Source organism: Haemaphysalis longicornis, unplaced genomic scaffold (genome assembly GCF_048455015.1).
Source record: "Haemaphysalis longicornis isolate Haplotype H1 unplaced genomic scaffold, Haemaphysalis longicornis Haplotype H1 scaffold_7, whole genome shotgun sequence".
Classification (NCBI taxonomy): Eukaryota; Metazoa; Arthropoda; class Arachnida; order Ixodida; family Ixodidae; genus Haemaphysalis; species Haemaphysalis longicornis.
In genome coordinates this window covers 36,274,905-36,302,676 of record NW_027526422.1, presented here as the reverse complement: position 1 = coordinate 36,302,676, position 27,772 = coordinate 36,274,905, and the positions used below count along the sequence as shown (strand labels likewise).

The 27,772-nt window shown below is 45.5% G+C and overlaps 2 protein-coding genes across 2 annotated transcripts; one reads left to right on the top strand and one right to left on the bottom strand.

Annotated features, from left to right (window-relative positions):
* Positions 1–430: 430 nt before the first annotated feature.
* LOC144145222 (dehydrogenase/reductase SDR family member 7-like) lies at positions 431–6,532 on the bottom strand. The gene is made up of 8 exons (XM_077676759.1): positions 6,347–6,532; positions 4,799–4,948; positions 4,123–4,226; positions 3,307–3,502; positions 3,018–3,064; positions 2,456–2,572; positions 1,604–1,767; positions 431–577 (listed from the first exon to the last, which is right to left on the bottom strand). Exons 1-8 carry the CDS (start codon positions 6,462–6,464, stop codon positions 520–522), a joined length of 954 nt encoding a protein of 317 aa, XP_077532885.1. The 5' UTR covers positions 6,465–6,532; the 3' UTR covers positions 431–519.
* A 624-nt stretch (positions 6,533–7,156) lies between these two features.
* Positions 7,157–25,785, top strand: LOC144145220 (GPN-loop GTPase 1). The gene is made up of 13 exons (XM_077676758.1): positions 7,157–7,317; positions 15,416–15,535; positions 16,101–16,194; positions 17,069–17,108; positions 18,730–18,796; positions 20,726–20,763; positions 20,873–20,951; positions 21,160–21,300; positions 21,983–22,212; positions 23,522–23,561; positions 24,247–24,331; positions 24,927–25,019; positions 25,624–25,785. Exons 2-13 carry the CDS (start codon positions 15,425–15,427, stop codon positions 25,725–25,727), a joined length of 1,122 nt encoding a protein of 373 aa, XP_077532884.1. The 5' UTR covers positions 7,157–7,317; positions 15,416–15,424; the 3' UTR covers positions 25,728–25,785.
* The last annotated feature ends 1,987 nt before the right edge of the window (positions 25,786–27,772 follow it).

Sequence of the window (27,772 nt, the reverse complement as noted above, 5' to 3'; positions counted from 1 at the left end):
TTGATACACGCTGGCTACATAACAGGGACCCAGCTTTGATTCCGGCCACAGGAAGCGTTTCACTTCACCCACAATGATTCATCATCATCATCGTCAGAGAAAGTTCTTTCTTGCAGGGCGTATTGGCATACAGCGGCATCAGCGAGGACACTAAAGCTTCGCTGTAAAACCACCCTATTGAGGAATTTTTTAGCCAGGGTCGGGCCACTATATTTGGTAAATTCCTTCTCTTGAAGCCCACTTTCGCGAAGGCTGGAGAACAATGCACGATTGTTTGTATGTAGCATATGAAGTCGGCTTTGTTGGACTAAGCAAAAAAAAAATCATTAAACTGAGCCAACAAGTTGTTTTTTTAAAGTGACGAAACTTATTGCAAGCTCAAAATCCCGTGCAGGGTCAGTTGTAAAGAATAAACAGGCAGAAGAAATAATGTAGGTAGTTCAACAAGTTTATTGCAGACGTATTGCAGTAGAAAAACTTAGGCCATGGAAATACAAGAAATGCACAAAAGTGGCGAGGTCATTCTTGCTTCGGGTTCATTTCGGTCATATTCCATGGAATCCGTGCAATGATGTACCTGGGGGGAAAAAATGTTGCAAGCTGTTAGGACAAAGACTACACTTCACTAACTGAAAAAGATAGGGGGAGGACAGTATAGAAACTAGGCATCATGCAGAAAGGGACCAGCTTGAAACCACTGGCATAAAACAAGCTTTAGTTTGACACTGATACAAATATCTGCAGATTTCAAGGCTGGCCGAACAGGGGCAGTCCAAGTACACAATGTGTGGTAACGAATCCAGAATCCAGACATTCCAATCCTTACTGAAGTAAACCTCTACTTGGGCTGTTAAGTACAGTGCAGCACAATGCACTTACCTGTTCCAGAAATTGCAGTAGGGGATCATATGATCTAGGTTAGTGTAGGCCATCAAGGAAAGCTGCTGAAAGAGAGTCTCTAAATGCCGAAACGCGAGCGTGGGAAGTTTGATGAAGTTTAGGAAGTAGGACATTATTAAAGAATAAGTTTGCGCAGAAGACTAGGACGAAGAGACAAACGTCCTCGTCTTCTGTGCAAACTTATTCTTTCGTACATCATGAACCAACTAGCCAGCAATGAAGTCCTACTAGGACAGTAGCTTTTTGTCTAGTCTTCAACATTGATTTTAAAATAGATTCAAAGAAAGGCACGTTACTTCAAACTTAAATGCACACAATGACCTGTTCATTTTTGATGTCATGCGTCCATGAGCATGCCAGGAATGGAAGCAGCAGCACGTCATTAATACGCGCATTACAAGCAACAAAATGTAGTGCAGTGCTGATGAAGGTTTGGCGCAGGTTATCCCCCTGGAAATTTTACGAATTTCGCAATCTCAAAAATTCCTGCTGGCTTTACAAATGCTGGAACAACACGAATTCAAGCATCTGACAATCCAGGCACCCCTTCCTTCCACTCCCCCAAAAACGAACAGAGGCCTGAACCGCGAGCAACGACTTATGTTTGTGGAAATTCTGAAAAGACAAAAGGAAGAGGTGCCTAAACTTGTGCAAAATAGACAAGAGTGAAAGCTAGGTGTGCCATCAAGCAGTTATCTTTTACCTCTGGAAGATGTCTGGCATGTACTGGTTGAGGTAAAACAGCGACAGCAGTGGATTTTCGCATATCCAGACTGTGCCCAGTTTGTTCGCAATGGCCACGGCCATCAGCTGAGCGCAACGCTCTGGCAAGAGTATGCCGGGCGTCTTCTCGATAGCCGGTGCATCCTGCACAGAAAAGAAATAGATGCAATACGGGGCACATGTGTAGCGGCATATAGCATAGCCTAAAAGGGAACTCCAACCTACAACTTGGAGGTACCAGCGCATTATGGGTAGCGATATTTTCAGCTGATTAGAGAGGCTGCAATACTGTCGATACAGAAACCGCCCACTCAATCCAGCCTTATCAATGTTCAGTTGACACTGTTGACATGTTAAAACCAAAATGCATTGTGGAAAAAAGGCATGGAATTTGTAACGCAACATCCGAACATTAATGGACATTACAGATTTCAAGAGGTTTAGTCCATAGAGTTTCTCAATATAGTGAGAAACTATGGTTTAGTCTACTTGCACATTCACACACGCTTATGTTTTCTGCTTAAAGTAAAACAGAAAAAAATTACAATTACAATACACGCATTTTCGCACATCTGGCCTGAACTAGGCAGAGTCAAACCATGAACCATGAAAATACTGGAATAAGAAGAGGCTGTTTGGGCCATGCAGTCATGCAATTAATTCACAACGAGATGTGTATGGAACCGAAAAAAAAGGATGGTGCGTGCAGCAACATGCGTTTCAGCCAGGATTAGAATGGAGTAGTATGCATCAGAAGGCGTAGGCCTTTTATAAGCTGTGCTGCCTGCCCCATTGGGCAGGCTTTGTAGTCATGCCTGTGCTTGAACCTCACATCTCGGGGGTCGTGGGCCCTCTGCACCAAGGGCGTCAGTACCGGTCCTGGGCACAGGATGGTCACGTCGGTCATGCCGGTCACTTTGCCCTGCACCATCAGGCTCTCAAAGTAGCCCTGCAAGGACAGCAGTTGGGGCACCCTGGTTATGCCCTCAGCATTAATAACGGGACCAGGCTGATCGCTGTACGACACCAAAAGCGCACATTGCAGGCAAAAGAAAGTGTGGCATTTGTTCCCCAGTATCCTTGGGGACTTGTGCAACACTGTTGAACCTCGTATATATACATATATATACATATACATATATAAACAATTTAATGAACAAATTTTAATGCCCTTGCAGTTCACCGTAAAGTTGTTTTGATTTTACGGAGTTACTGATTGGCAGATCCCAATGTCTTTTTAAATGGAGGTTGAACTGTATACACAAAGAACATAGGAAATGCATTTTCGACAGCCTCGGCAACAGCAGAAAGCTGTATTGCCCGAAAAGTTTGTTAACTGGAAGCAAGTTTGCGACATAACCACGGCGGCTACACGTGATATGCAGAAGTATTACCTGAACTGCATGCTTCGTAGCAGAGTACACAGGCGCCACACGGGTTCCTGAAAATGTGAAGGGTATTATGGCAATTATGTCTTGCAGCATGAAGCTTTTCAGGCAGGATAACAGACACCGATTATGCATGATATAGTGGGAATTCAGAGATTTCAGTTTAATACAAGTCGGGACATATATACAAGCAATGTTTGCAAAGCTTTCAACTGCTCCGTTTACTGAAGAATACTAGGGGTATCTCTGCTTGAGAACCTGTAGCTTACACATTGCCATCAGTGCAGGGACTTACCTTGCAACCCACTTATGCTTGTCGTGGCAACAATGTGCACGCGCCGCTTGGCTGCTCTTGCGCGAGCAAGGACGTGCCTTGTGAGAGCCACGGGGCCGAACACGTTGACGTTAAATAGCGCCCGGTCTTCTTCAATGTTGTAGTGATCGAAATCTCCAAAGATGCACTGTCCAGCATTGTTCACCAGCACATCCACCTGAAAACATTAAAAAAGAAAGTGGAAACCCAGAGTGGAAACGGAACTAGTGCAACGGGAGACAGAAGCAATCAAAAGTGAATTAGCAGACTATGGAGTTGAGGGGGCAAAAAAAAAAAAAAGCGAGGGTCCTGTCAGCCTTAGGATATCTTTGCTATTTTGAGCCTCAGCTGTACAAGAAATGCTTTGTGGTCTTCAAGAGTATAGGAAATGCAAAAGGGAGGTGCAATCGAATCCCGATAATTTGAACTTGAAGGGGCCCAAACATTTGTTCGAATTAACGAAAGCTAATTACATGCACATAACTTTGCTGGGATCGCAGCGTCGGTTGGAATAAACCAGAAGTTTGAATTTATGAGATACAACATGCATGAGCGTTACGTGAATCCGAGCAAATTTCGTTAAATTCTTCCATTGCAACTTTTTTCGCAACTGAACTGTGTGTAGCCCTGGTTTAGTTCAAAGTTTGAATAAAAAAGATAAAATGCCATTAAAATAGGGTAGTTTGAAAGGATTGTGTATGTAGATTCGCTTTGAACACATGCAGATACACAGAAACGAGGTGGCATTGGGTGCCAGACAAAGCTAGTAATGAAAGTTGGTGTTCTTCCAGTGCTCACCATTCCAAAGTGCTTCACAACAGTGTTGACTTTGTCACAATGGCAGGAAATGTCGGTCAAGTCAAAAGGCAGCACCAGCACCTTGGTGTAGCTGGTACCAAGAGCTGGAATTCACGTGGAATTAAGAGTTTCTCTTGGCAATAGTTATGCAATGCTAGAAAGCATTAGACATTTTTTAGGATGGGGAAAAAACACTGCGCCTTAGTGCAAAAGCACAGGGTCATCTTGCGCCTCCTCTCCAGGAAGGGCAGTGGCTTCTCAACGCAGACAGCACTGTTCCATCTTACGCTTACATGCAGAGCTTGTTGAAAAAGTAGGGTTGAAGTCCTGCTCTTTGCACTGTGCAAGTGTCCCAGAAGCAGTTCGCTTCCAGCATTGCTACGAAAACAGACAGAAAACGAAAAAAAAAAAAAAAATCTGGAAGCTGTGCCTTCTCGCAAAAAATGGTAAACACTGTCTGCCAAATGCCACATCACCAGAAAAACTGCTTGTAGATGTGCATTTTTAAACGAAATATCTTTGCCTCTGACTAGGAGGAGATACTTGCTTTCCACTTTTAGTGGCCCTGTAGCATGCAGAAATAGACACTATGACTTCAACAGAACCAGCATGCAGGATGCCACATCTTTGTCTCGAGCTGTTCAGCAAAAAGTCGTACAGTTGACAATGTACTCACCGAGGCACTGCTCCTGCACCTTGGCGAGCTTCTCCTCATTAGTACCAGAGAGCACCAGCCTGGCGCCAGCTGCAGCGAGCTTGTACGAGAGACACTCCCCTATGCCACCAGAGGCCCCCGTGATCCAGACTACATGGTCTTCCAGTATACCTGAAGGTGCACATCAAAGAAGGCATAAACAAATGGAAATATATCTACTCGGCAAATGCAAGCAATGCTGCTTGTGGAACAGCCTGTGCACCAATCCAATCATGAATTGTGGACATTTGAATTCTTTTTTTCACTTTTCGAAAAAATTTGAGCTGTGAAAGCAACAGCAATATATATATATATATATATATGCAGGCAACACAAGGCCTGCATCTGAAGTCAATATCCGGTTCACAGTATGGCAAAGCGAGTGCACAAGCAGTATGGCACTGGATGGGAAGGACTTGAACCAGAGAAAAGTGGCAGTTTTAATTTTTTTTTTAAGTTTGCACTGAACACTCAAAAGGTATAGAACACAGAAGATTGGATGAGCTATTGCGTACAGACGCTTGAAGCGAAGTGCAATACCTCGTGATTGCCATACCTCGAGAAGTGCCCAAGTGGTACTGCATTTCCCAATTAAGAGAGAATAGTAGCCGGCCGTGGCCCCGGCTGGTTTATAGGTAAATTTCCAGCTGGGCGGGTTGTTCTTGAGGAAAAAAAAAAAAACAGCAGTGTACCTCTGCGGGACCGCGTTACTGTATGTGCGCCTTCACCACTGCGCACGCTCTGCGCTAAACCGCCGGGGACCTCGCGCGGTCAGAGCCAACGCCGCCACGCCCCTACGAATACAACGCAATTTGAAAGTTTTAGTACTGTCAACTACCTCAATTTTTACCGAGAACGAACGGGTTGTAGATTGTAGCGTTTATGGGACAAAAGTGACAATGTCCTAAGCCCTGCTTCTGTCTGGGCGTCCATCTCAAATGTTTTTTTGTTTTTTTTTTAAGAAGAAAAAAAAAACATTTACTTTTCTATTGTCAGTCTCGGGGTCACCGCGGGCTCACCGAGAAGGAATCCGGCATTTGTTTTTCACATATGTTTCGATGGCGAGCGGAATCCTCAGACTCACCGCAGCGAGTCTGAGACGGGAAATCGAAGAGCCCCATTGTTCCAACGTTTACACAAGCGCTAGAAACTGCTCTACAGAAGCCAGGGCCAGGGCAGTGCTGATAGCTGTAACGGGACAGGACTGTAGTGCTGGGACGTGTTCCACAACCAGGTAATCGGAAACACCAGGCGAGAACGCGTTGGAAGCAGACCCCGAGTTTGGATTTCGCGCCAAAGGCCGTTTGCCCAATGCTTTCGCAGGCTTGATACGATTGGCTATAATTCCGTGATGCAACGTTGATGCAACCTCAAACAACGGGAAAGTTAGGCGAAAGTTATGAACAGTGCGGGGAAATTACGGGCACGCTTTCGTGTTTGTAGGGCTCGTAAACGACAAAATGAGGGTGCCGGATGGCCGTGTTCTTTTTGTTCAACACATGCGTCAAAAATTATGCTGGACTTTCTCACCTGGACAGTTGCCGAACTTTTCCACGAAAAGTAGCGTTAGGTCAGCGTCGGCTCGAAAGAGCCACATCCACAACACCACGATGAACACGGCCATTAGCACCGATAGTGTGAACAACATTTTGTACGGAACGTCTGCGCGTGTCGAAGGCACGGCCACTTATGGGATTTATATTGCGGGTGAGCAGAGAGAATTGGGCTGATTGGGCCTGAGTACGGGGGCCTGAAGGTTGCGCACGCGCACTGAAAGAAAATTTTTGAACAAAAAAAGCTTGAAGGAGATAATTTTAACATGCTCTGAGGTTTCCGCATGCGCAGACTGGCTGGAGAGCTTTTGTATTGTCATCGGTGACACATGTGCAGTTGCACGACAGCTAGATGACAGCTATGGTGGTTTTTTTTTTTTTTTTTGATAGTAGCAGTAGTCGTAGTGGTCATAGCAACGGTATATTCACTGGTATCACGAGAGGTACTAAGAACTGGGGTTCTTCTAGTACGAGATTTCCGGCCATCTTTGTGGGGCTCCGTGCGTCCAAAAGCTCTGGAATTCTGTGAGCTGTTCACTTCAAAGTTCAAGACCGACGTAATGTCACTATGTGACATTACGCCGGGCTGTTGGCGGCGTGCGTGTGGAGACCCGGCTTGTAAAAATACAGGAAAGGTCGTTATTGCGGTTATATGTGTTTAAATACGTGTATTTAGACATGCTCGAAAAGGGCGCTTCTGAAAAGGGCTCAACTCGCTGCGGCAGAACTGCTCTGGCGCTCACAGAGCTAACGACACAAAGCCAATAAAGCTCTTCAAGTCGTCATAAGTTCAAGCCACAGCCACATTGCTGGCGCGGTAGCAAAGCATGGAAGCATCGCGGAAGTGTGTGTTGTGTCCGCGTGCTGTATAGCCGTCGTGCGCGTTGTATTTGTGTGTGTTTCGAGCGCTATAATCGTGTACGGCGGGGGAGTTACTTGTTAAGTTGTGTAAGTCTCTTTAAATGCATTCTTTATCACTTAAAAGTGTTGCCGCTATGCGACATTATACGGTTATTTGATCGTCTAAACTAGTCTCTCACTTGCGCGTTCTTTACGTTTCGTTCCTTTAACGGCAGTTCTGTAGCTGTTCAATTCTTTCGCGGATTGTTTTCTTAGTATTTTTGGAAACCTTAAGAGTCTAGCACCTGTAGCTGGCAGTTTCAACGGCTTTCGTTTGTCCTTTCGATTGTCATTTTCAGAGGCATAACATACTAATTTGTCACACCGCTTTTCAACGGAGAAGCTGTTTAGCAAATCGTAATTTTTCGTGACCGCAGTTAAAAAATACCAAGAAATTGCCGAGCTCGCGCACGTGAGCGTGGGCCACGCGATGACCGCCTGGCATCTCCTGCACACGTTTGTCAAGACAAGCATAGCCGCTTAGGGAGATTGGCCAAGATTGCGGCGACCACCCGGCAGTTAAAAAACCAAGAAAATTCGGGTGTTCTCGGGGAGTGTCAACCCATTTCATAGGGGTATAGCTACAGATCCAATCCAATCCAAAATCGTGTGTGCGTGCCTCGCGGCGACTGCCCAGCGTCCCCGACGCACGTTTGTCGAGCCGAGCATGTTTGCCAAGCCAAGTTTGTCGAGCCATTTAGCGAGATTGGCCAAAAAAACTCCAGCGTTCGCCGTAATCGTGACAACACTTGCTCGGAATGAGTAGGACACATCATAGCGTACACCCCACCAGGGTGACATTCAATGGCTATCACTTTAAAAAAAATGAAAGACGTGCACATTTATAGAAACAATGATGGAGTATTCATGTCCACAGTTAATTTGTGGCAGCGAAGAAGAAGCAAATCGGCTGCAATCGTGGATCTAAACGTTCATTGGCCGCTCCTGCCCATCAGAAATTAAAGTGTGGCCACTTTTGTTTCGAGTCGAACCCCTCAAACCAAGACCGTTGCAGTGTCGCAAATGCTGGCACTATGGCCACAGTCAGGGAGGCTGTAAGTCAGTAGCTCGATGCTGTACTTGCGGTGAAGAGCACGTGGATTCCCAGTGAAGCGGTGATGTGAAATGTTGCCTTTGTGGCGAGGATCACCCGGCGGACTCAATCAGCTGCACCGCTCGTGCGCAGGAGGAGAGGATTGTGGAAGTAATCGAGAAACGCCGGTGCTCGCGCGGTGAAGCTATAGCTACTGTCAAGGAACGGGCCGTTAGCTATGCAGGTGCTACGTCTAAACAGATCCCTCTTACGGAGACGGCTTTGAAAAGCATGATGGACGCGGCAGCAGAGAAGGCAGTTGCGAAACATGTGGAGCCGCTGGTGCTCACGATGTCCCAGTGCCTTGCCCAGATGCAGCTGCTGACAGCGAAGCTTTCGGAGTTTATTCAGGCGGTTCCCCTTCTTCCTGCTTCTCCTCGCCCTCAACATCCAGAAATCATTGCAGACACTGCTCTCCCGTTAACTTCTGCTTCATCATCAGCTCAGGGTATTCAGGAGATGAGTGCGTCTACATCCAGCTCCTCCATGACAACCACTGGAGTGCCTTTGGCATCGCATACAAACCTCGCTGCTTCCCAGCCCCCTGAAAGCATGTATGCCCTACCGGTCTCCTCATCCACTGAGGATAGCTCTTCTGAGATGGAGACTGCTTTTCCTTCGTCTCCACTCAAAAGCAAGAGGACTCGCTCTCCCACAGATGTAAAAACAGACAAGGGACCTAAGTCAAAAACGAAAAAAGGTATGGCTCGCTTTTCTAAGTCTGGAGACATTGTAAAACAGGCAATTGATTCTGCACAGCTTGAGTCGCTATAGGGCGGATCCGGGTTTTGCAGTGGAATTGCCGCTCCGCGATTAGTGCTTCTCCTGACCTCTCCTATCAAATATCTAAGCTCTCCCCGGATATTATTCTGCTCCAGGAAACATGGCTATCTCCCTCTAAATTTTTTACCGTCCGTAACTTTCGCTCGTTCCGCTTGGACCGGCAAGGTAGGGGCGGAGGCTTGCTTACATTAGTTTCCATGGCTTTCTGCCACAGGGCATCTATTTCTTTTACACTGTTATCAAGTGAATGCGAAATTTTGGGCGTTGACATCTGTCTTCCAAACTCTACTCCCTTCACAGTGATTAATGCATACTTCCCATCTGGTGTTGCATCGACGAAACCATTAGATACCGCTCTCGCCTCAAGCAAACCCCACAGTGTTTTAGCAGGTGATTTCAACTCTCACCACGTATCCTGGGGCTACCGCACGGATGCATGCGGTAGGAGATTATGGGAATGGATTGGAGATCACAACCTTTCCTGTCATAACTCCGGGGTGACAACTTGCATAAGGGGCCAGTCCCGCTCAGTCGTGGACTTGACTCTTTCTACGCCAGGTCTGGTAAGAGAGTGGGACACAGTTTCTGATGCCACCAACAGTGATCACGTTCCAGTGTTTTTCGAAATCTTATGCTCCGTGCGAACTCCGAACCGGAAAGTTCAATCATTCGTAGATATGACGCGCTTTGGTAAAGCATTACGCTCAGCTCTTTCTTCAATGGCCCCAGTTGACGAAGAGAGTATAGCTACGGAGGTTTTAAATTTGATTAGCGAAGTAACAGAACGTTCAAAATTCACAGTGTCATCGGTTAGGGATGGCCCTTGCAGTTTCTGGTGGAACGATGAGTGCACGCGTGAGTTGAGACGCAGAAATGCTGCGTGGAAGAGGCTGCTTCGCAACCAGTGCCCCGATAATTGGAGTAGTTTTAAATTCATTCGCGCAATTTTCAAAAGAACTATTGCTAAGGCCAAGGAAGAATATAAGACACAACGATTTTCTTTTCTATCGGACCCACGAAAAAAAAGCACCCTGTTTAAGGTGCTACGTAGTTGGAAAGTAGCTCCCCCAGATCAGAACGTTGAGTCGGTTATCATTTCCCCGGATGAAACCCAGGATTTTCTCAACGGGATTGCACAGGGATTACAACAGCGTTTCACATCGGTGGCGCCATCCATCCTTACCGGATATGGACAGGACAACTTTGTAGAAGTAACTCTGGAAGAGCTCGAGGAGGGATTACGTCGAGCCCCCGACGCGGCTCCAGGTCCTGATGGCATCACAGTCAAAATGCTAAAACTTCTGTTCAGTGAGTCCCCCGCCTCTCTTTTGCGTGTAATTAACTACTCCTTACGTCATTCGTGGGTCCCACCTGAGTGGCGACTGGCAAAGATTGTTCCCCTACTTAAAAACAAAAGGTTGGGGTTCGTGATAGATAACATTAGGCCTATATCCCTCACTTCCAATGTAGTAAAATTGGTAGAACGAATTCTGCTCAGTAGAATTGAAAATATCTTAGAATGCGAAAACATCTTGAGCCCCAAGCAGGTAGGTTTCAGGCAGGGCTGTTCTATATGGTCTGCTCATATTGATCTGGAGAGCCGCATTCAATTGGCACGCTCACGAAAAGAAGTTGCAGTGCTAGTTACCTTGGATGTCGCTAAAGCATATGACAGTGTTGAGTATAGAATTCTTTTTAACGCACTTAAGCGTTTTCCTTTCCCAAACTATATCATATCATGGATCGGTAATTTTCTGTCAGGTAGAAAATTCTTCTGTTCTCAGCAGGGCCTCTCCTCTCCAGTATACTCTCAAACCCGAGGTGTTCCCCAGGGCTCTGTTTTGTCTCCCGTGCTTTTTAATATTTTGATGAGCTCTGTTCCTATAAGTCCAGACATTCAGGTGTACGTTTACGCTGACGACATTGCTTTTTTCGCGTCAGGAAAGGACATCCACACGTTGTACGTACGCCTGCAGGCCTATTTATGCGCCTTAGAGATTTGGCTGGATGGCCTCTGCTTCACCCTAAATGTGCAAAAAAGTGCTGTCCTTGTATTTCCGGCTGGGGGCCCAGTCTCCTTTTCTCTCAGCTACCGCCAACAAAACATTCCCCAGGTCGATTCTTTAAAATACCTGGGAATAATATATGAGTACAATCTGAATTGGCGCCCACACATTGATTATATTTCTACCAAAGGAGCACGGTCTGTCTCTGTTTTGAGAAGATTAAGTAATAAGAGATTTGGTATGCGCCGTGACACTTTATTAATGATCTACCGAATGTACGTCCGGCCAATCCTAGAATTTGGATGTGTGCTTTTTTCAGGAAGCCCTCAGTACAAACTTCGGCCGCTAGTAATGCTGGAACGTCAAGTCCTAAGACTATGCCTGGGTCTTCCCCGATATGTACCGATCAACGTTTTGTATATGGAAGCCAGAATTCCCCCTTTACGTTTCCGCATGCATGTCCTCACTGTTGACGCATTCATAAGGGTAATGGGGTCTCCCATATCTAGACCGCAAACTGCCTTCGTAACATGGCCTTCGCTGTTTTTCAGCAGTCCATGGCCCCGATTCAAACGCCCGCAGGTTATAGTTGTACAGTCTTTACTAGACCCCTTACATGTGGCCCTTTTGTCTGTCCCTGTTCCTAATCATTCAGTATCATCTTTAGAGATAGCCTTTGATGAAATTTTTCCCACGAATGCTAAATTACTCCCATTGAGCCTTTTAACGGGCCTTTTGCAAGATCACCTTACCGGTTTCCCCTCCCATGTAATCATTGCAACCGACGCCTCTGTGCGGAATGAGAAGGCAGGAGTGGGAATTTTTTCTCCCGGTTTGGATTGGGCGTTTTCCCTCCGATTGCCTGACTTCACTACATCTTTTCATGCTGAATATCTAGCGATTGTTCTGGCCCTTAGAAAGCTACATTCGGATACAAATCACGCAATTGTGCTTACAGATTCTCTTTCTGTTTGCACTGCCCTATCGTGCTCAAAGTCTTCTCCCCTACGTCGGGCCCTTGGGTATTTACTGCCTCCGTCTTTACAAAAACTTCGTTTGGTATGGGTGCCTGGACACGCAGGTATCTGGCTCAACGAAGCGGCCGACACTCTGGCGGGCATTGCAGTGGATGGCCCAGTGATGGAGGTTCTACCACCCATAAATTTTGTCACCTCGGCACGCTTTCGAAGATTAGGCCTGCTACAAAGCATGGAGGAATCTGCGTACGCAAGTTATGACCTCGAGCACCTTCGGCACTCATGGAAGTGCCGGATTAGTCAGTCACGAGCTTGTGAAGTTAGCCTCACCAGCTTTCGGTGTGGTGTCCCAAACTTAAATTATTACTTGTATCGCTGCAATCTGGCCCCTTCACCACTCTGTGCATTTTGTAACGAATTAGAAACAGCTGAACATTTTTTCCTCTCCTGCCGACGGTACTCCTCCATACGAAAAAGATACTTGGAAAACAGCTTTAACAAATTGGCCTTCCCACTGTCTGTTCCTCTGATCTTATCGTTCGGGGCGAAGGCACTGGGTCTTAGCCGCGCAGATCTTTGCTCCGCCGTGCACTTGTTCATTTCGGAATCTGGCCGTCTCCCGTGTTAGCCCCAGGCCATGCCGGGCTTCCCTCAAAAAGATCCCTGCGTGTATGATCGCTACTATCAGTGCCTTCCCGCCCACTGCCTCTCCTTCGCCAGCTTCCCTTCTTGTTTTATTTCTCTACGTACTTTTCATGTTTTCTTTCCTTTATTTTTTTATTTTATTTTATGTTGGTTTCAACACTTCCTGATGCTACGTCTCATGTTTGAGCAGTTTTTTTTTTCTGTATATATTTCCCTAATATTTTATTTACCTCCTTAAATGTCTTTCTTTAATTACTTTGTAATTTCTCTCTGTGAGCGCCCCTTTCCTGGCCAATCCCCCTGAGTGGGTATGAGCCATCTCTTTTGGCACCACCACCACCACCTTCGTGATGGTCGTGAAGGTTGCGTGTAGCTTGGCTACCTTCAGGTTTCACGTTTTTTTTTTACCTTCAGGTTTCACGTTCAGGTTTCACGTCAGGTTTTTGTCTTGCATATTAGTCATTTCACATGGCAAACGCAGAGACGGAAAAAGCAATGCAGATTCCTCGAGATAGCAGATTTCAGTGAAATACTTAGTCGTCCGGCTAGCTGGCATCTGCCCGGTCAAAAAATGTCAAGTGTAAAATAACCCAGCCAAGCTTGCCTAACCTTATACAACACAAGTTTTCAAACATTCCACGAAGACATAGGGTAAACGATTCAAACACCTTATGCCTGCAGAAGTGTAGAGGCCGGCTAGGAATCATGTTTCTTCAAGCTAGACCTTGGGATACTGTTGGACAACGAAACCAATTTTCATGTCAACACTCTAGACATTGGTTTTACCAGCGACCCCAACTCCATGGGCCCTTTTCCCTTGGCTGTGTGAGGTTTCCTATACAAGGTGAAACCATACTAATTTCTTTTCTAGGCCCAGGTCCCTGCCGAAGAAGAGTACTTGCACAACACTTACCTAAGTGGTTCCACGCCCTGTATGTTGGAAGATGACTTCAATAATGACCATTTGCAGCGTGGGGTAGTTGCCGCCATGCCTCATAAAAGTAAAGGACACAAATCCAAAATTGTAGATTTTGGACATAACTTCCTTGAGTACAGTCACTGCCAATCTAACACTCGCAAGCGGCGTTTGGCAAGATTCGGCACACACAAACAAACTAGGGAATCAATGTTGCAAAAATTAATGCAGCAGTTACCAAAACTTTGAAGATACGAAGAGCAGTGGCCACAGAAGCACCAATGAAATGAAGTTGTATCTCCACAATATTTTTTTTACAAACTCGTATATACCAACAAATTAACGTATAGTGTCATGGCGTCATGCAGAGGTAATATTAGCGTGCATTTAAAAAAATGTAGAACGCCATGCAATTAGAACCTACTTTCTCAAATTTCCCGATTTACAAACAAATTACAATCCCTTGACAGCTGTTGATTGGCTTTAAAGAAATCGTCAAGCACTTTCAGCAGATGCAGTGGAGCCCAAGGGGTCCTGGATCTCTTCCCAGAACAATTTTGTTAATGTGATGAGAAGTAAGGATGATATTCTTTATCGAAGGAGTGCATATTTCCTTCCATGTCTTGTCAAACGCCGTGGAAGATACCGTCATGCTTGCGAAAGCCATGACCAGCGTCGTTATGCCCATGTCAGTGAAGATATGCTTTGATTTCACTGTGTGGTTGTGGTGTCTTATGAGTACACAACCAAGTTAAGCATCATAACATCAGCACATAAGTGTTCTGCAGGCATGTCGGCAAAGAAATGGTGGTGCAATGCTTGAATGTTACCATTAATGCATGAAGCAAGCTGCCGAATAGCCAGAATCTCTGCTCCTTGATGACGTGTAAAAGCGGGGTAATCGATGGTGGGGGCGTGAAGTAAACAAAAGAGAGAGGTGGCAAACTTTGCTCTGCAATTGTGAGCTTCCTCTGCTTCTAAAAAAACTGCATTAGGTTGCAGTGTCGTTCAGCACATAACCCCATAACTGCCCGAGTTAATTGATCATGTTCTGAGTGTGTTTTAGTACCCCTTTAATGCATTCATACGCTTGATCTTGCGAACAAATTTGCAAACAACCCTTGTTTTAGGAAGTTCTTTAAAAAAAACAGACACGAAATAATCTGTTCTGTGCTGTATTACACCAATAAAAATGGAACTTGGACGGGTGTATCACAAACAGTTTATCATTGAAGGAACTTGGACAGGTGTATCACAAACAGTTTATCGTTGAAGGAAAGGCAGTTGTGGGGAGGTCTGAGAAGTAATTCCTTTGTGTATGAATTGAACACAAAAGCAAAGTAACTGAGTGTCTTGCTAATGAAAAAATGTTAACATGGGATAATTTTTATGTTCTCGATTATATAAATGACTTTATTGAAGGTTTCAGAATCTGTTTGTTGACTTGGTTCGAAGGGTTTCAATATGGTAAAAAGTAACTGCAGCAATCAAAGTGAGAGCAGAACAACAGTAGAGTCACAACCGTTTCACACTCATTCGTATCATGTTTTTGCACACCGTTCTGCATTACGTTGTCTCTCAGTGTCTGTTTTCTGGGAGAGGTGCAGACAAGCAAGCGCAGAGTCCTAGCCTTGTGTAGCTGGTCAGGGTGGCCTTCTGTAGTTGGTCACTTCAGTACAATGGGCTTCTTTTTTCTCTTGACAAGATTTCTTTCTCTGCCCTCTAGGTTGAAACCATGGCTACTGGTGGGGGAGAGCCGCATTCAGAGAAGATGGAGAGCGAGCGGCTGCCAACGTGCGTCATTGTCCTCGGCATGGCAGGATCAGGCAAAACAACCTGGGTCCAGGTGCGAGGCAGTTTGCAATGTGTACGGGCATGCGTGCAGAAGATAAGCTCTCATTTTAGTTGCACTGGGCTTCACCGTTGAGGTAAACAAGCAGCGTAAAATAGTGTAGTCGTTCTGGCGAGAAGATTCAAGTTGTGTTTCAGGTCAGCTATGGAAGAGTTCAGGTATAGCTTGTATTCATGTGAGTGCGCCGTCACTGGTTACGTCAGGCTCCTCGGAATGGTGGTCCTTGTCCGTGCTAAGCACATGATGTGTGCTGGATGTTCCAAACTCTACTCCACCGAATGCAAAGTAATGCCTCGACTCCAATGTGAGCGTGATTTATAACCTATCTGTTGACACCACCATTCAGAATCGGGTTGAAATGAAGCAGACGACGCACGCCGGTATTTTTTTTTTCTTTTCTGCGGCTTGCGGGAGCTGTGGCACAAGCCGCGCCTTGTCCGTGGCCATTTCCAGTGTTGCCAAGCAAAGAAATTGACAGCTACACTTTTCAGTGAATACCATCTATACTGCCTTGGAGGCTGGAGCACTCGTGACTATGTTTGTGCTCAACCTGTTGCAGAGGGTGACAGCTCATCTCCATTCAGTCAAGAGGCCACCGTACGTCGTCAACCTTGACCCAGCTTGTAGCGAAGTGCCGTACCCAGCAAATGTGGGTGAGTATCTCGCTGCCATTGCCTGTGGAAGAGATGTCATTTAGGGGAGAACAGGTTAATGAGATTGTTACAAAAAAAAATTAAAGTAGACTTGATTTTTGTGCTTAATTTGTTTGCCATTCTTAGGTCACATTTTCTTTTCCCATATTATTTTTCCAGCTTTTCGATTAAGATATTTTAGAACAGGTGCTTAGTGAATTCAGTGTATGAAAGGCAATATACGCTTTATCAACTACACTTCTATTTCAAGTCCTGTGTGCAAAGCATTGAAATGCATCTGCATAAGAATGCACTCTGTTTATTATGTTTAGTTATCTGTGCTGGAATTTTAAAGTGAAATTAATGCCACCAAAGTGTACCGTACACATCTGCTGGTTGTTAGTAGTGGACTACAGTAAAATTGGGTGTAAATGCACCAACTTGCTAACAAGGCAAGCTCTACAAGATGATGCTTATGCATTTCCCATCCTTGTACTATACTTCCTTTGCTTTCTTTTATCATTCTGAAATAATAACTTTGCTAAAAATTTACGATTCTGCTGATTAGCTGCTGCACGCTTCCAGCTATACTAAAACTATGTAATTTTACTTTTGAAGAAGATTGGTGTATTTGGACTGTTGAAAAAAAGTGCATGAGGGACAATGCAAGACATCTGAATTTGTGCTTGTTGACTCATAAAGTCGGTCTATTCGGCCGGTCTAGAAGCAAGATGTTATTTATTTATTTATTTACACATACTACGAATCCCAATTAGGGATTATTGCAGGAAGGGCACATACATTGTGGAAGTGCAAGATTTATACAAAGGGTAAATGAGTTTTCAAAGGGTAATAGGGTAACACGAAGGGTAATGAGTTTTCTTTCCTTTTGCAGACATCAGGGACACAGTCAAGTACAAGGAAGTTATGAAGCAGTATCCTTGTGTGATGTGTTTTGTAAAGTGTTGTCGTGATATTGTACATGCCACCCTTGCCAAATATAGCGCAGTGTAGTAGTGGCTTGCTTGCTGGTTGAAATAACATATGCTGACCTTAACTTTTTTATAGTTTGAAAATCTGAAGGGTACCTGGAAAACTGCATTTTTTGGGGGTAACTCTTGGGATCATTAATGCAAACTTGCTGCAAAAGAGCCACACAGAGATGGCACAATGTCCTCAATGCTGTGGGTTTTTGCCACCAAGGCATGTCGTATTCAATCTTTTTTCGTACTCTACCAGAATAGCGCTATTCTGGATTACAACTGCAATGATAGATAATTCCATTTTTCAGACTTTTGGGAGTGCGGGGGATTGAACCTAGCACCACAGATTCGAAGGTGGGAATCGTAACCACTGAGCCCAAGCTCCTTCGCTGATAAAAATTCACTTTTGGGAGTCTTATGCTAGACCCATTTTTTAACATTGTGAGGACATGGAGGCAGAAGTATAATATATCGCAATTTGCATAACTTGCCTCAGTCATAACCAGAAATTGGAAACATGCAGGCTGATGTGAGGGGAGCCTGAACGTTCAGCTGCTGTAAAAGAAACAAATCTGGCCCAGACCGGCCAAGGCCAGTTGGTGGTGATTCGTATTTAGAGCATCATTTGGTCTCAAGATGACACCGAGTTACTTCAGGTCATCTAGAGTGAAAAGGGCAAACTGTCCTGCTCCAAGACATGTCGTTCATTCCCTCTTCCTGGAATCGGCGGAGAACCCACCCTTATTTTTAGTATTTTGTGTATTTTCATACATTCGAATGCATTTTTATGTTCTCGATTATATAAATGACTTTATTGAAGGTTTCAGAATCTGTTTGTTGACTTGGTTCGAAGGGTTTCAATATGGTAAAAAGTAACTGCAGCAATCAAAGTGAGAGCAGAACAACAGTAGAGTCACAACCGTTTCACACTCATTCGTATCATGTTTTTGCACACCGTTCTGGGAGTCTTATGCTAGCACTGAGAAATGAGACCTTTCTTTTTTCACAGCACCTCTATTTTCACAGTTCAGTTGTCTTGTGCGTGGCACTCAGGTGCAGCTTGTTGTTGCTGGTTTGGCTGAGCTTGCTGGATCAAACATTGGGCCAGAAAGGCAAACCACAACTTGAATTTGAAGGTTGCTTCCAGGCTCCCACTTTGGCTGTGTAAGCATGGATTGGCGAAATATGCTGTGAAACTAGGACGCAAACAGGAGTTTCGTTCGGCTGGCTACAGCAATAACCCAATTTTACTGGTAATGTTGTTCCACCATTATTGTGGTACTGTGTGCACTGTTCTGTCCAAGCAGGTAGCAGATAGCTGCACACTCAAGTACCCGTGGGTTTGTAACTGCGCTCCTTTGTAATGGGCAGGTTCTTCTGATAAGGTTGCCTTCCTTCGCCAAGGTGAAGAAAAAGGCATCCTAATTTTATTGTGCCTTATGCTCAAGTCTACAGCCTGCCACCAGAATTGTGCAGACCAGCAGCATGCATGGGCGGGAAGTGCGTACTCCATTTCCTTTCTCGCAATTTGTATGTGAGCTCTGTGGTGTGCTGCGTCCTTAGCCCACATCAGGTATGGCCTGGGTCCCAATGGTGGCATCGTCACGGCACTCAACCTTTTCTCCACACGCTTTGACCAGGTAGGGCGCAACAAAGTTAGCCAAATAGTATGGAGTGCCCGCTGCTCATAGCCAGTGTGATGCACTAAGTGGGTGGTTATGGGTGGTGATTCTAGGATGGATCCATGGGTGTCTGCATGATTTTCTTATGTCAGTGAGTAAAGAAATTAAGGCAGTTTCACTCAATGTGAAAGCTGACAAGTGCAGAGTAGTGGTTCACCAAAGGGGTTGTCACCCTCTCTTGACCAGTTTCTGTATCAGCCTGGTGTTGATACCGAAAGTAGTCGAGAGGGTGCCGTAGTCCCAGAAAAAGCGTATAAAGAGGCACTGGATTGAGTTTTTATCAACTTTAGGGCATTGTTGCCTGAATTCATGATTTTTCTCTTATTTTATTTTATGGTGTACTTATTTGCGGCCTAGCAATGGCAGCCTCCGTGACGACGGCGCAGCGCAAAGATTGCCCCTAACACTTTGCATGAGTATCGCATGTCTGTGTTGCGCAATGGGGTTGACACGGGCTTCGTAATGCAAGGGACTTGGGTTCTATCCTGACCAGGGGAAGCGGTGATCTTTTCGAAGCCCCTGTTTGGGTGCATGACACTGTGTTACTGTGGTGGCTAGATGCTGTGACCCCGGATGAGCTACGATGACAAGCTGGCCACCTTAAGTGCTCTGCACTTACAACACTTTCTGGAGTTGTCGTTGGTGGTGGGCAATGAAACATGCATGATTTGAATATTTAATGAGTGCGCAAAGAGGAGACTTTTAGAACTTTTTCAGACACAGAATTCACTGTCTATAACTGAACTTTTCTGAGATAAAAATGGTCTCGAGAAAAGTTTGGTGAAAGCTCGCTTGCCACCAGTTCCTCCTGACTTGGCCCCGCTGTGTTTCGTGGGTATGTCTTGTTTCCGGTTAAAGCTGGTATGTGTTCTCCAATTGGAAACGACGCCAACCAAATCAGTTTTCTACATGTAACTGTGCTGTACGTACATCAGATCAGCTGACGCACCGCCTAAAAAAGTGGGGGGGGGGGAATGCGGTGTTGACGTACTAGCCACCGCACCTGGCAAGATGATGCAGATGTGCCCTGCTGTAAACGAGAAACCATGCCATGCATGCACCAAAGAACATGCCACCAAGTGTGTCACCTGTAAAGAAGGTGTCATTCACTGCATCCCATTGCCCTTTGGCAAATGCTATGTAGGACAGATGGGGCGGTGTATAAATGACGGACTGAGGGAGCACCAAGCAGTGGTGTCGTTGCTTGCGACGGGGGGGGGGCCACCTGGCCAACCATTGTAAGCGGTGCCCTGGGTGCGTCCTAGTGTATGATGACACACAAGTGTTAGGATGTGGACACGACTAGACCAGGCGGGAGATTACCTAATGAGGCCTATCAAATCTACAGGGAAGCAGACGGTTATGTGAGCACACCTTTGATTACTCTCACACAGAGGGGGTTATGCTCTTTACGAGGGTGCAAGCACGATGCATGGCTTGGCATGTGTGCGGTGGTGAGTAGATGTGATGGGAAAAAGGTGTTGCTTTCTGTTATCTTTCTATGTTTCATGTACGCGAATAGAATTTCAGTTGAAAGTCTAGTGAGCGTACTGTGTGCCTCATCTTCGTCCTCATCCTCTGTTTTGCTAGTGAAATGCAGTCTGCTGGTTAAAGCCCTGTATTTCTTCTGCTTGTTTTTATGTTATTGGTATTAGGGAACCGTGTGTTAGGACATATAACTACATCCACATTAGTAACCCTAAGTCAAAGACCAGAGGCCTTGCTAATAAAGGTGGGGGAAGCACAAAATCTGCATTATTTGTATTTCTCATGGGCAAATAGACTTTTGCTGAGACATAAAACAGGAAGTGAAAGATCCCTGGCACAAAGCGAAGTGCCCAGTCTTGCATGTTGCCTAATACCCTGTTTGTTTGCTTGCCCGTGCAGGTCATGCAGCTTGTACACAAGCGAAAGTCTGAGCTTGAGTGAGTAGCAGAAGCATTTCCACTATACTTTTCCCATTTTCCTTTTCTTTTTTTTTCCCCCCTGTGGAGCTCTTGTTATAAAACAATCGTTTTTGTGGTGGTTTTGCAGGTACGTAATTTTTGACACTCCGGGCCAGATCGAAGTTTTCACGTGGTCGGCTTCTGGGAGTATCATCACAGAGACATTGGTAAGCAAACATGCAACTCTGTATTTTTTATCCTACTTTTTTTTTTTAAGTGAAAGGCATGATAACGATTGCGCATCCCCCTGCAACATTCTTCAGATGCCATTGGATTTTTTTATTCTGCTTATTTATTGGCCATGCAACCATTTTGCAATGCTTGCTGATTTTAACTACGCTTGATTGGCGCCACGCTGTTGCCGTTCCGTTTCAGGCGTCTGAGTTCCCTACTGTGGTGGTGTACGTGATGGACATAGTGCGGAGCGTGAACCCCGTCACCTTCATGTCCAACATGCTGTACGCCTGTAGCATCCTCTACAGGACCAAGCTGCCCTTCGTCATCGCCATGAACAAGGTAGGTTAGTTCACTTGTATGCTGAACGAGAAAAACGTGGGGTGAAGTGTGGAACATGAAAACTCAAAACTGCCGTTGATTTTAGGTGCGGAGTATCTTAGGACCGCACAATGTCCATCCGTGTCCGTGCGCATAGCATTTACAATCGCCAAAAATCACACAGGTACCAGCAGGATTTGAGCCTGTGTCTGGTAGACCAGACAGAGTTAGTGTCAGTTGTCTTACCCATTGGGCTACGACCATGAGTTAGTACTCGAGAGTCTGACGGCTGACTCCCTCGCCTGTAACGGTGCAGAGTACCTTGGGACCTCCCAATGTCCGTCCGCGTCCGTCCGTGCACACACCACCATCAAGCGAAAATCTAGCGAAATTCCATTTGAGCCGTGAGTTGCAGTTTCATTTAGGGAATAATCAAGGTGCAACTCACGGCTCAAATCAAATGACAGTCGGCATGTCATTTCGAGGATGTCATTTGGATGTCATTTGGATGTCATTTCGAGTCCCCGTACTCCGCAACTTGGATGTCGTTTCGAGTCCCCGTACTCCGCACCCTCGCCCATCATCCACGGAGTGGAGATGCTGCCGTTGATTTTTTAGGTCTTCCTTCTCTTTCTTCTTTTTTTATTTTTATTGCTGTCTATGTGAGCGCCCCCTTTTTTCTTCCAAACTGCGCCCGGTGCAGGTGGACGTAGTGGACCACCAGTTTGCGGTGGAGTGGATGCGGGACTTTGAGGCCTTCCAGGACGCCCTCCAGGGGGAGACGTCACACATCTCCAACCTGAGCCGCTCCCTTAGCCTGGTCCTGGACGAGTTCTACGCCAACCTCAGCGCTGTCGGCGTGTCCGCAGTCACGGGGAAGGGTGTGCCCGAATTCTTCGAGGCGCTCGAGAAAGCTCGTCAAGAGTATGACACGTGAGTGAACCTTTCGGATGGACGAACATTTGTAAAAACCTTGCTTGCGACAAGTGTAGCTCATTTTGAGCTACGGCATTTCAGTATAACATATCCTAAATCCATTTTAATCTTTGCACACACGAGAAAGCTCAGAACGGATACCCTTTCACAGTCGGGATCAGCATGACACCATCTGCTCCTCCTGGCCTCGAACTGCCAAAGTGAGGGCCCCTTGGCATGGCCAATGCAGTGGCTGCGGTTGGTGTGCGCTGCTCTGGCGTGTGTATCACGTCACAGGTTTTAGGACTGACATCAAGCTGCCCAAGCGCGTGGAGATGGTGGAGACCACGGCCGGTCTGGGCGCGCACATCCACACTGGCAGTGGTGCGACAAGAACAGTGACGTTGCAAGCGCCCTCCTGTCATGGCGGCTGCTTCGGTGTTTGTTTTGTCAAAACTGAAGCTGACACACAAATAAACGAGGCTTTAAATAATTATTTACACTGCGACCTGCCATCTAGTGTGCCATTCTATGATTAGTGGGCTGGTACCCATGACAGGAAAAAACAAAAAAAAACACGACGTGAGAATCTCGTGTGAGTACTCCTTAAGCCAGGAACCTCACCAGACTGGGTAATATAAAACTGATAGCTCACTGCTTGGCAAACAGAGTGTTTTTTAAATTGTGAAATGACTAAAGGTGGGTTTCTTCGAAGTTATGACTGTATCTCGAACCAATAAAAAAGAGCTGCCATTGCTGGAGTATTGAGTAGCATCCAATTCTATGCTAGTTTCACATTCAGCCTTAACAAATTTTAGACAAGGTTGCTTTTCTTTGCAACACAGCTGAAGCAGCCAGGCACAGTTCTCTAATAAATATAGCAGGTCAGTTAGCTGCCAAAGTGAATTTATCTTTTGGTCATGCTCTAGGAGAAAATAATTCAAAAGGTGAGGTAAGCAAGGATATTGACCTCAGCACAAATGTTACTACCATAGCACATTACTCTTTCAATGTTCTTACTACCGTAGCACATTACACTCTCTGCTGTCCTGTGGCAGCTGAAGACTGCCACATATCTGCTGCTGCATGCAGTTTTACCATGGAGTTGCTTGAAGTGTGCATTATGTTATGTCTGTAATAGGATGTTTCAGGAGGCGTATCCTTTCTGCACGAGCCTGCCAACTGACTAAGCTCTGCTCATTTGTGTCTCTGATTTGCAGATTTTCTTTTCGCATATGTACAGGCATTATTTATGGAGAGTATTCAGCAGTGTCTGTGCACAATGTGCAGTGCCTTCCCTGAATGCCCATTCTCTCTCGCCATGCAGGGTCTACCTCCCTGAGTATGAGCGGCTGAAGAAGAAAAAGGTAAGGGGCTCACTTTTTCAGCGCATGTGATAGTTCGCTGCTTCTGCAACACCCACAGTGACAGTCCACTGAGCTAGTTGCAGCAGGAGAGTTGTCGTAACAACAGAACGGCGCATTTCAGCCCATCTTGCTCAGCTCCTCGTCACAAAGCTATGCGGAAAGAAGAGTACTTATAGGAGGTTGTGTAAGATGAACCTCTTGCCACTGCTTTTGGACTTCCCCGCTGCCCTTCTCGTCATTCCCCTTGTTGCACATGTCACCCTTTTCATAGGATTATTTCTTGGCACCATTCACTCCACTCCTTGCCACATTTCATGTGTCACTACTTTCCCCAAACTTCTGATCTGTCTTCACAAGACTAGCGTTACATGCCAGAATCCGTCATTGGAACGCTTTTATGGCTAGGTGGCTGTATCCGTAGAGTTACACATTCTGCAGTTTCAAGGTGATATTTGCGCTTTTGTAATGTGTGTCCTCATCTTGGGAAGCATGGCTGAAGTTTAACCGTAGAAGAAACAAATTTCTCAGGGAACGAAGTGTGTGCATGATGCATGCATGTAATATTCAAATGCTGGTCTTGTGCTTCTCGCCATTTATGCTGGTGTCAAAAGGTTGCAAGTGCCCTTTGAGCAAAGCGTCCTCATGGGTGAGAGTGAAGAGCAGTTGTGTGGTGCTGTGTTGGCAGGAGGAAACGGCCCTGGCTGACCAGGCTAAGCAGCTGGAGCGGCTGAAGCTGGACATGGCCGAGGGAGACAGCGTCCCGCTCACAGGTAGTAGAGGCACTACAGGTTCCACTCTTGTACTTTCCACGGGGTCAGGCATGTTGCCACAGGCAGCGGAATGCTGGCTGTGTCGGATACCTGTGCACTGTTCCCTTTTAGATAGACCAAACTGGTGTTCTTGTGTGCAAAGTGTTAAAAATACAGCAAGCAAGTGCTTTTCTGTTTTCCGTGCGAGCGTGTTGACGATAGTTCTGTATTCAAGAAGATCTGGCCTGTGAAAGAATTCTACAGCAAGTGCATAACTGCCCAGTTAGTGGCTGAAAGAAGAAAAAAAGTGTTGCTTGAGACAAGGGAACAATTATGGATTGTGTACTAAACTTAGTAACCTTGTAACTCTAATTAGTACATATGATAAATGTAAATATACGTCTTTCTGCACTCATGCAGTACCATTCAAAACATTTGTGGTGTTGGTTACATTTATGGTGTCACAGCTGTAGTGCCGAGACACGACAGCACGATCGCCTACTTGTTCACCAACCTTGGCATGGTTTCCCCATCAGTCAACCAATGAGCCTTACGAATGATTAAGATGTTTGAGGCAAACCATGGTTTTGTCATTTCCTTAACCTCATTATCCTAGGTACTATGCCTGCTGCCGAAGACAGCATCTATGTGCAGCCAGGTATGAGCGATGAAGAAGACTCTGAAGAGGAGCACCCCATAGATGATGAAGGTGCAGTGAGACTTTGATTTGCAAGTGCACTGCAGTTGTGTGCCGTTGTCACATTTTACCAGCCAAAGGCATGGTGCCGCCTGTCTTGCTCGAAAACTAAGGTTGCAGATGGAGCACGTGTGGTTTGAGAAAATGGCTGTCTTTGTAATCAAATGAAATTAACACCTTTCAAATTTGTAAACCAAGGTAATGCGGCTCTACAGATTAAGCAGCCATTTCAGTGCCACATAGCGTTTTGGGAAACAGTAGTTAATCGAATTGAGCTGTTTGAATTTCAAGGAACGAATTGCAGCACACTTGTCGGCTAGGGCAAGGCACTAACCCTGCCAAGCTTGCTTGAGCATGTTTGATTGCAGTTCTGAAAGCACTATTCTGTCTTGTACCCATTTGGTCATATTTTCCTCCTAGTAGTTGTGGAAGAATAATGTTGCATCAGTTGCAACATATGTTGCAATATGTTGCAACTTGTGCAGTAATGTTGCAACATATGCGGCCCAATGAAAAGAGGGGCACGTAATTGGATGCAAGTGTGCAGAGTTTGCATGCATTTGAGTGTTTGAAGGTTATGTGTGTGATGGCTTTATAATTATTATTTTCATTGCAGACGAGGAAGAGAAGAAAGAGTACGAGTCATTCAAGAACTTTCTCGCAAGGGAAAAGACAAAGCGAGCGAAGAAATACGAGGCACAGTCCAGTGAAAATACGTGATGCAAAGTGTGAAGTGAAGGCTGCTGCTGTGTATATATAGATAATTTTAATCCACTCACTTGCACTTGCCATTATCTGTGGTACTACTATTCTGTTCTATGTATACATTATCTAGGGTAATTTTGAATTGTGCCAAAAATGTTTTAAAGGAGCCATGAAGAGAAAATGCAAGTTGGTTTTATTCGAAAGATTTCGTGTTTTATAGTGCCCCCAGCGCTTGTCCGGATACAAACGGTGCTTTATTCACTGAGAAATTAATCAATTTAGGTTAAAATTTTGATTTTCCCGCTCAATCGTGCGTTTTCGTGGTCCCAAGTGACATCACGGGAACCGACCGCTCTGCAGCCTAGAGTACCTTCATTCACGCATCCGCCGTACAGGGTAGAGACACGTAACGCTGGTGCCGCCATGTTCGGTTGCTCGCTCGCCGCCGAAGCAAGTCATTGTGTCAAAACCGCGCTAAAATTATCGCCGCAACGCGGTTTACTGAAGAAGTTTGAATCATATTGTCTGTTTCGCGTTGCTAGGTCTCGTGGGAAACGAAAAGAATAACGCGTTGAGCCCGTTGGCCCAATTGCGGCGGCACGGGACCGTTCAAAGGTTGTCTCCACCCTGTACAGCGGTGTTGGTTTGTTCGTTTGTTCCCGCGTTTCTTTACGTTCCGTAACCTAGATGGCGCCACCATACCGTGACAAGCGTTTGGTTTGTTTTTGCCCGCATGTAAAGGGACAGACAACCGATTTTTGTCGAGTATATATTCTCTATCCCAAATGAAAGGGCATCACTTAAAGCACCTTGACGAGAAACGGTTTTGCTGATAACGCCCTAGAACTTTTTAAACCGAATTTTTTTATCTACGAGCCGTATGTGTCCCTCCCAAAACTAATGCTGGCAACCATGACATAGAGTAGCTCGCCAACATGCTTTTGTCTGTATGCGAAATAAAAAACGATATTTAAAAACTTGTTCCCAGCTAAAAAAGTTTGAATGGCAGGCTTTTCTGCTCCTTTATGTGTTTTTTTAATGCAACGGTCTATTTTGCACGAACGCGCCATCTGTTGGGATAGACGACAGGTAGAATCTGGCCGCACGTTGTGAAGGCGGGAAGTTCGATTCTCCCCAGGCGCGACGTGTCTTTTTTTTTTTTTTAAGCTGCCGTTGGCATATTTGGAAACTGAAATCAAATATTTTGGCAGAACAAACGCCCCTGACTCAGGCAGAATCGTCAAAGCTCCTTCGCTGGGTCTGTTTACTGAACGCTGCCGTTGATTCTGGGCATGGAGGCTCAGTTAGCCACACTGAGAGGCATGCTGAGAGGCACCCAGCGACGGCGGGCGGCGTGTCTTTAAAAATTTCAGAATAATGTTTAGAAATACATATGCAATTTAACCTTGTACAAATACTTGTTTTAAAAGGTTTTCAATACGCAAATAAACGTTTCAGCAGTTACAGTAGCTGCTAGGTTTGCAGGTCACGTGACAGGGACACATATTGTAGTGTCAAGTTTGAACACTACGAACCGCCACCCTTCCGATTTCAGGAAGTTTGCTGCCAAATTAAAATTATTTCCGCCAGTTTCTTTAGAAATTGCTTGTGGTTATCGGGCTATATAAAACGCTGGCTTTCATATGAGCTAGAGAACATATACGCGACAAAAATCGGTTGTCCGTCCCTTTAAACCTGGCTTGTTTTTGTTCTGGGAGAAAATATTCGTTCCCTGAAACAGTGCTCGCTCGACAAATGGGGTCACGTAAGACACCGTTGCTTGCGTCAATCGGCCAGTGTCGTCTGAGACAACCCCAAGCCCCGTAGTGCTGTGCAGCTAAACCAAAGCATGCTGTGCGCAGTACGAACAGCAGAACGCATCAGTACTTCTATGTTTACATGTGCTTTCGTAACTTCCACTGTTTGTCCCATCATTCTTATTGCTTTGGAAAGAATGTGCCCTAAATTTAAGCGCAAATCGCTCGTTCGTCTAGTTTGTAAGCTCTACCTAATTTGCGTCTGCTTCTGCCAGCCTCCGCCAATCGCAGAGCTTAGCCCAT

What these genes read in the sequence shown, in the direction of transcription:
- LOC144145222 (XM_077676759.1), bottom strand. Translation starts at nt 6,464, where the DNA reads ATGTTGTTCACACTATCGGTGCTAATGGCCGTGTTCATCGTGGTGTTG. An exon ending in TTGTGAAGCACTTTGGAATG is followed by an intron (nt 3,503 to 4,122) that starts GTGAGCACTGGA and finishes TAATGTTTTCAG; the next exon opens with GTGGATGTGCTGGTGAACAA. An exon ending in ATGCCAGACATCTTCCAGAG is followed by an intron (nt 578 to 1,603) that starts GTAAAAGATAAC and finishes TTTTCCCCCCAG; the next exon opens with GTACATCATTGCACGGATTC.
- LOC144145220 (XM_077676758.1), top strand. Translation starts at nt 15,425, where the DNA reads ATGGCTACTGGTGGGGGAGAGCCGCATTCAGAGAAGATGGAGAGCGAG. An exon ending in GCAAAACAACCTGGGTCCAG is followed by an intron (nt 15,536 to 16,100) that starts GTGCGAGGCAGT and finishes AACCTGTTGCAG; the next exon opens with AGGGTGACAGCTCATCTCCA. An exon ending in GCCGTACCCAGCAAATGTGG is followed by an intron (nt 16,195 to 17,068) that starts GTGAGTATCTCG and finishes TTCCTTTTGCAG; the next exon opens with ACATCAGGGACACAGTCAAG.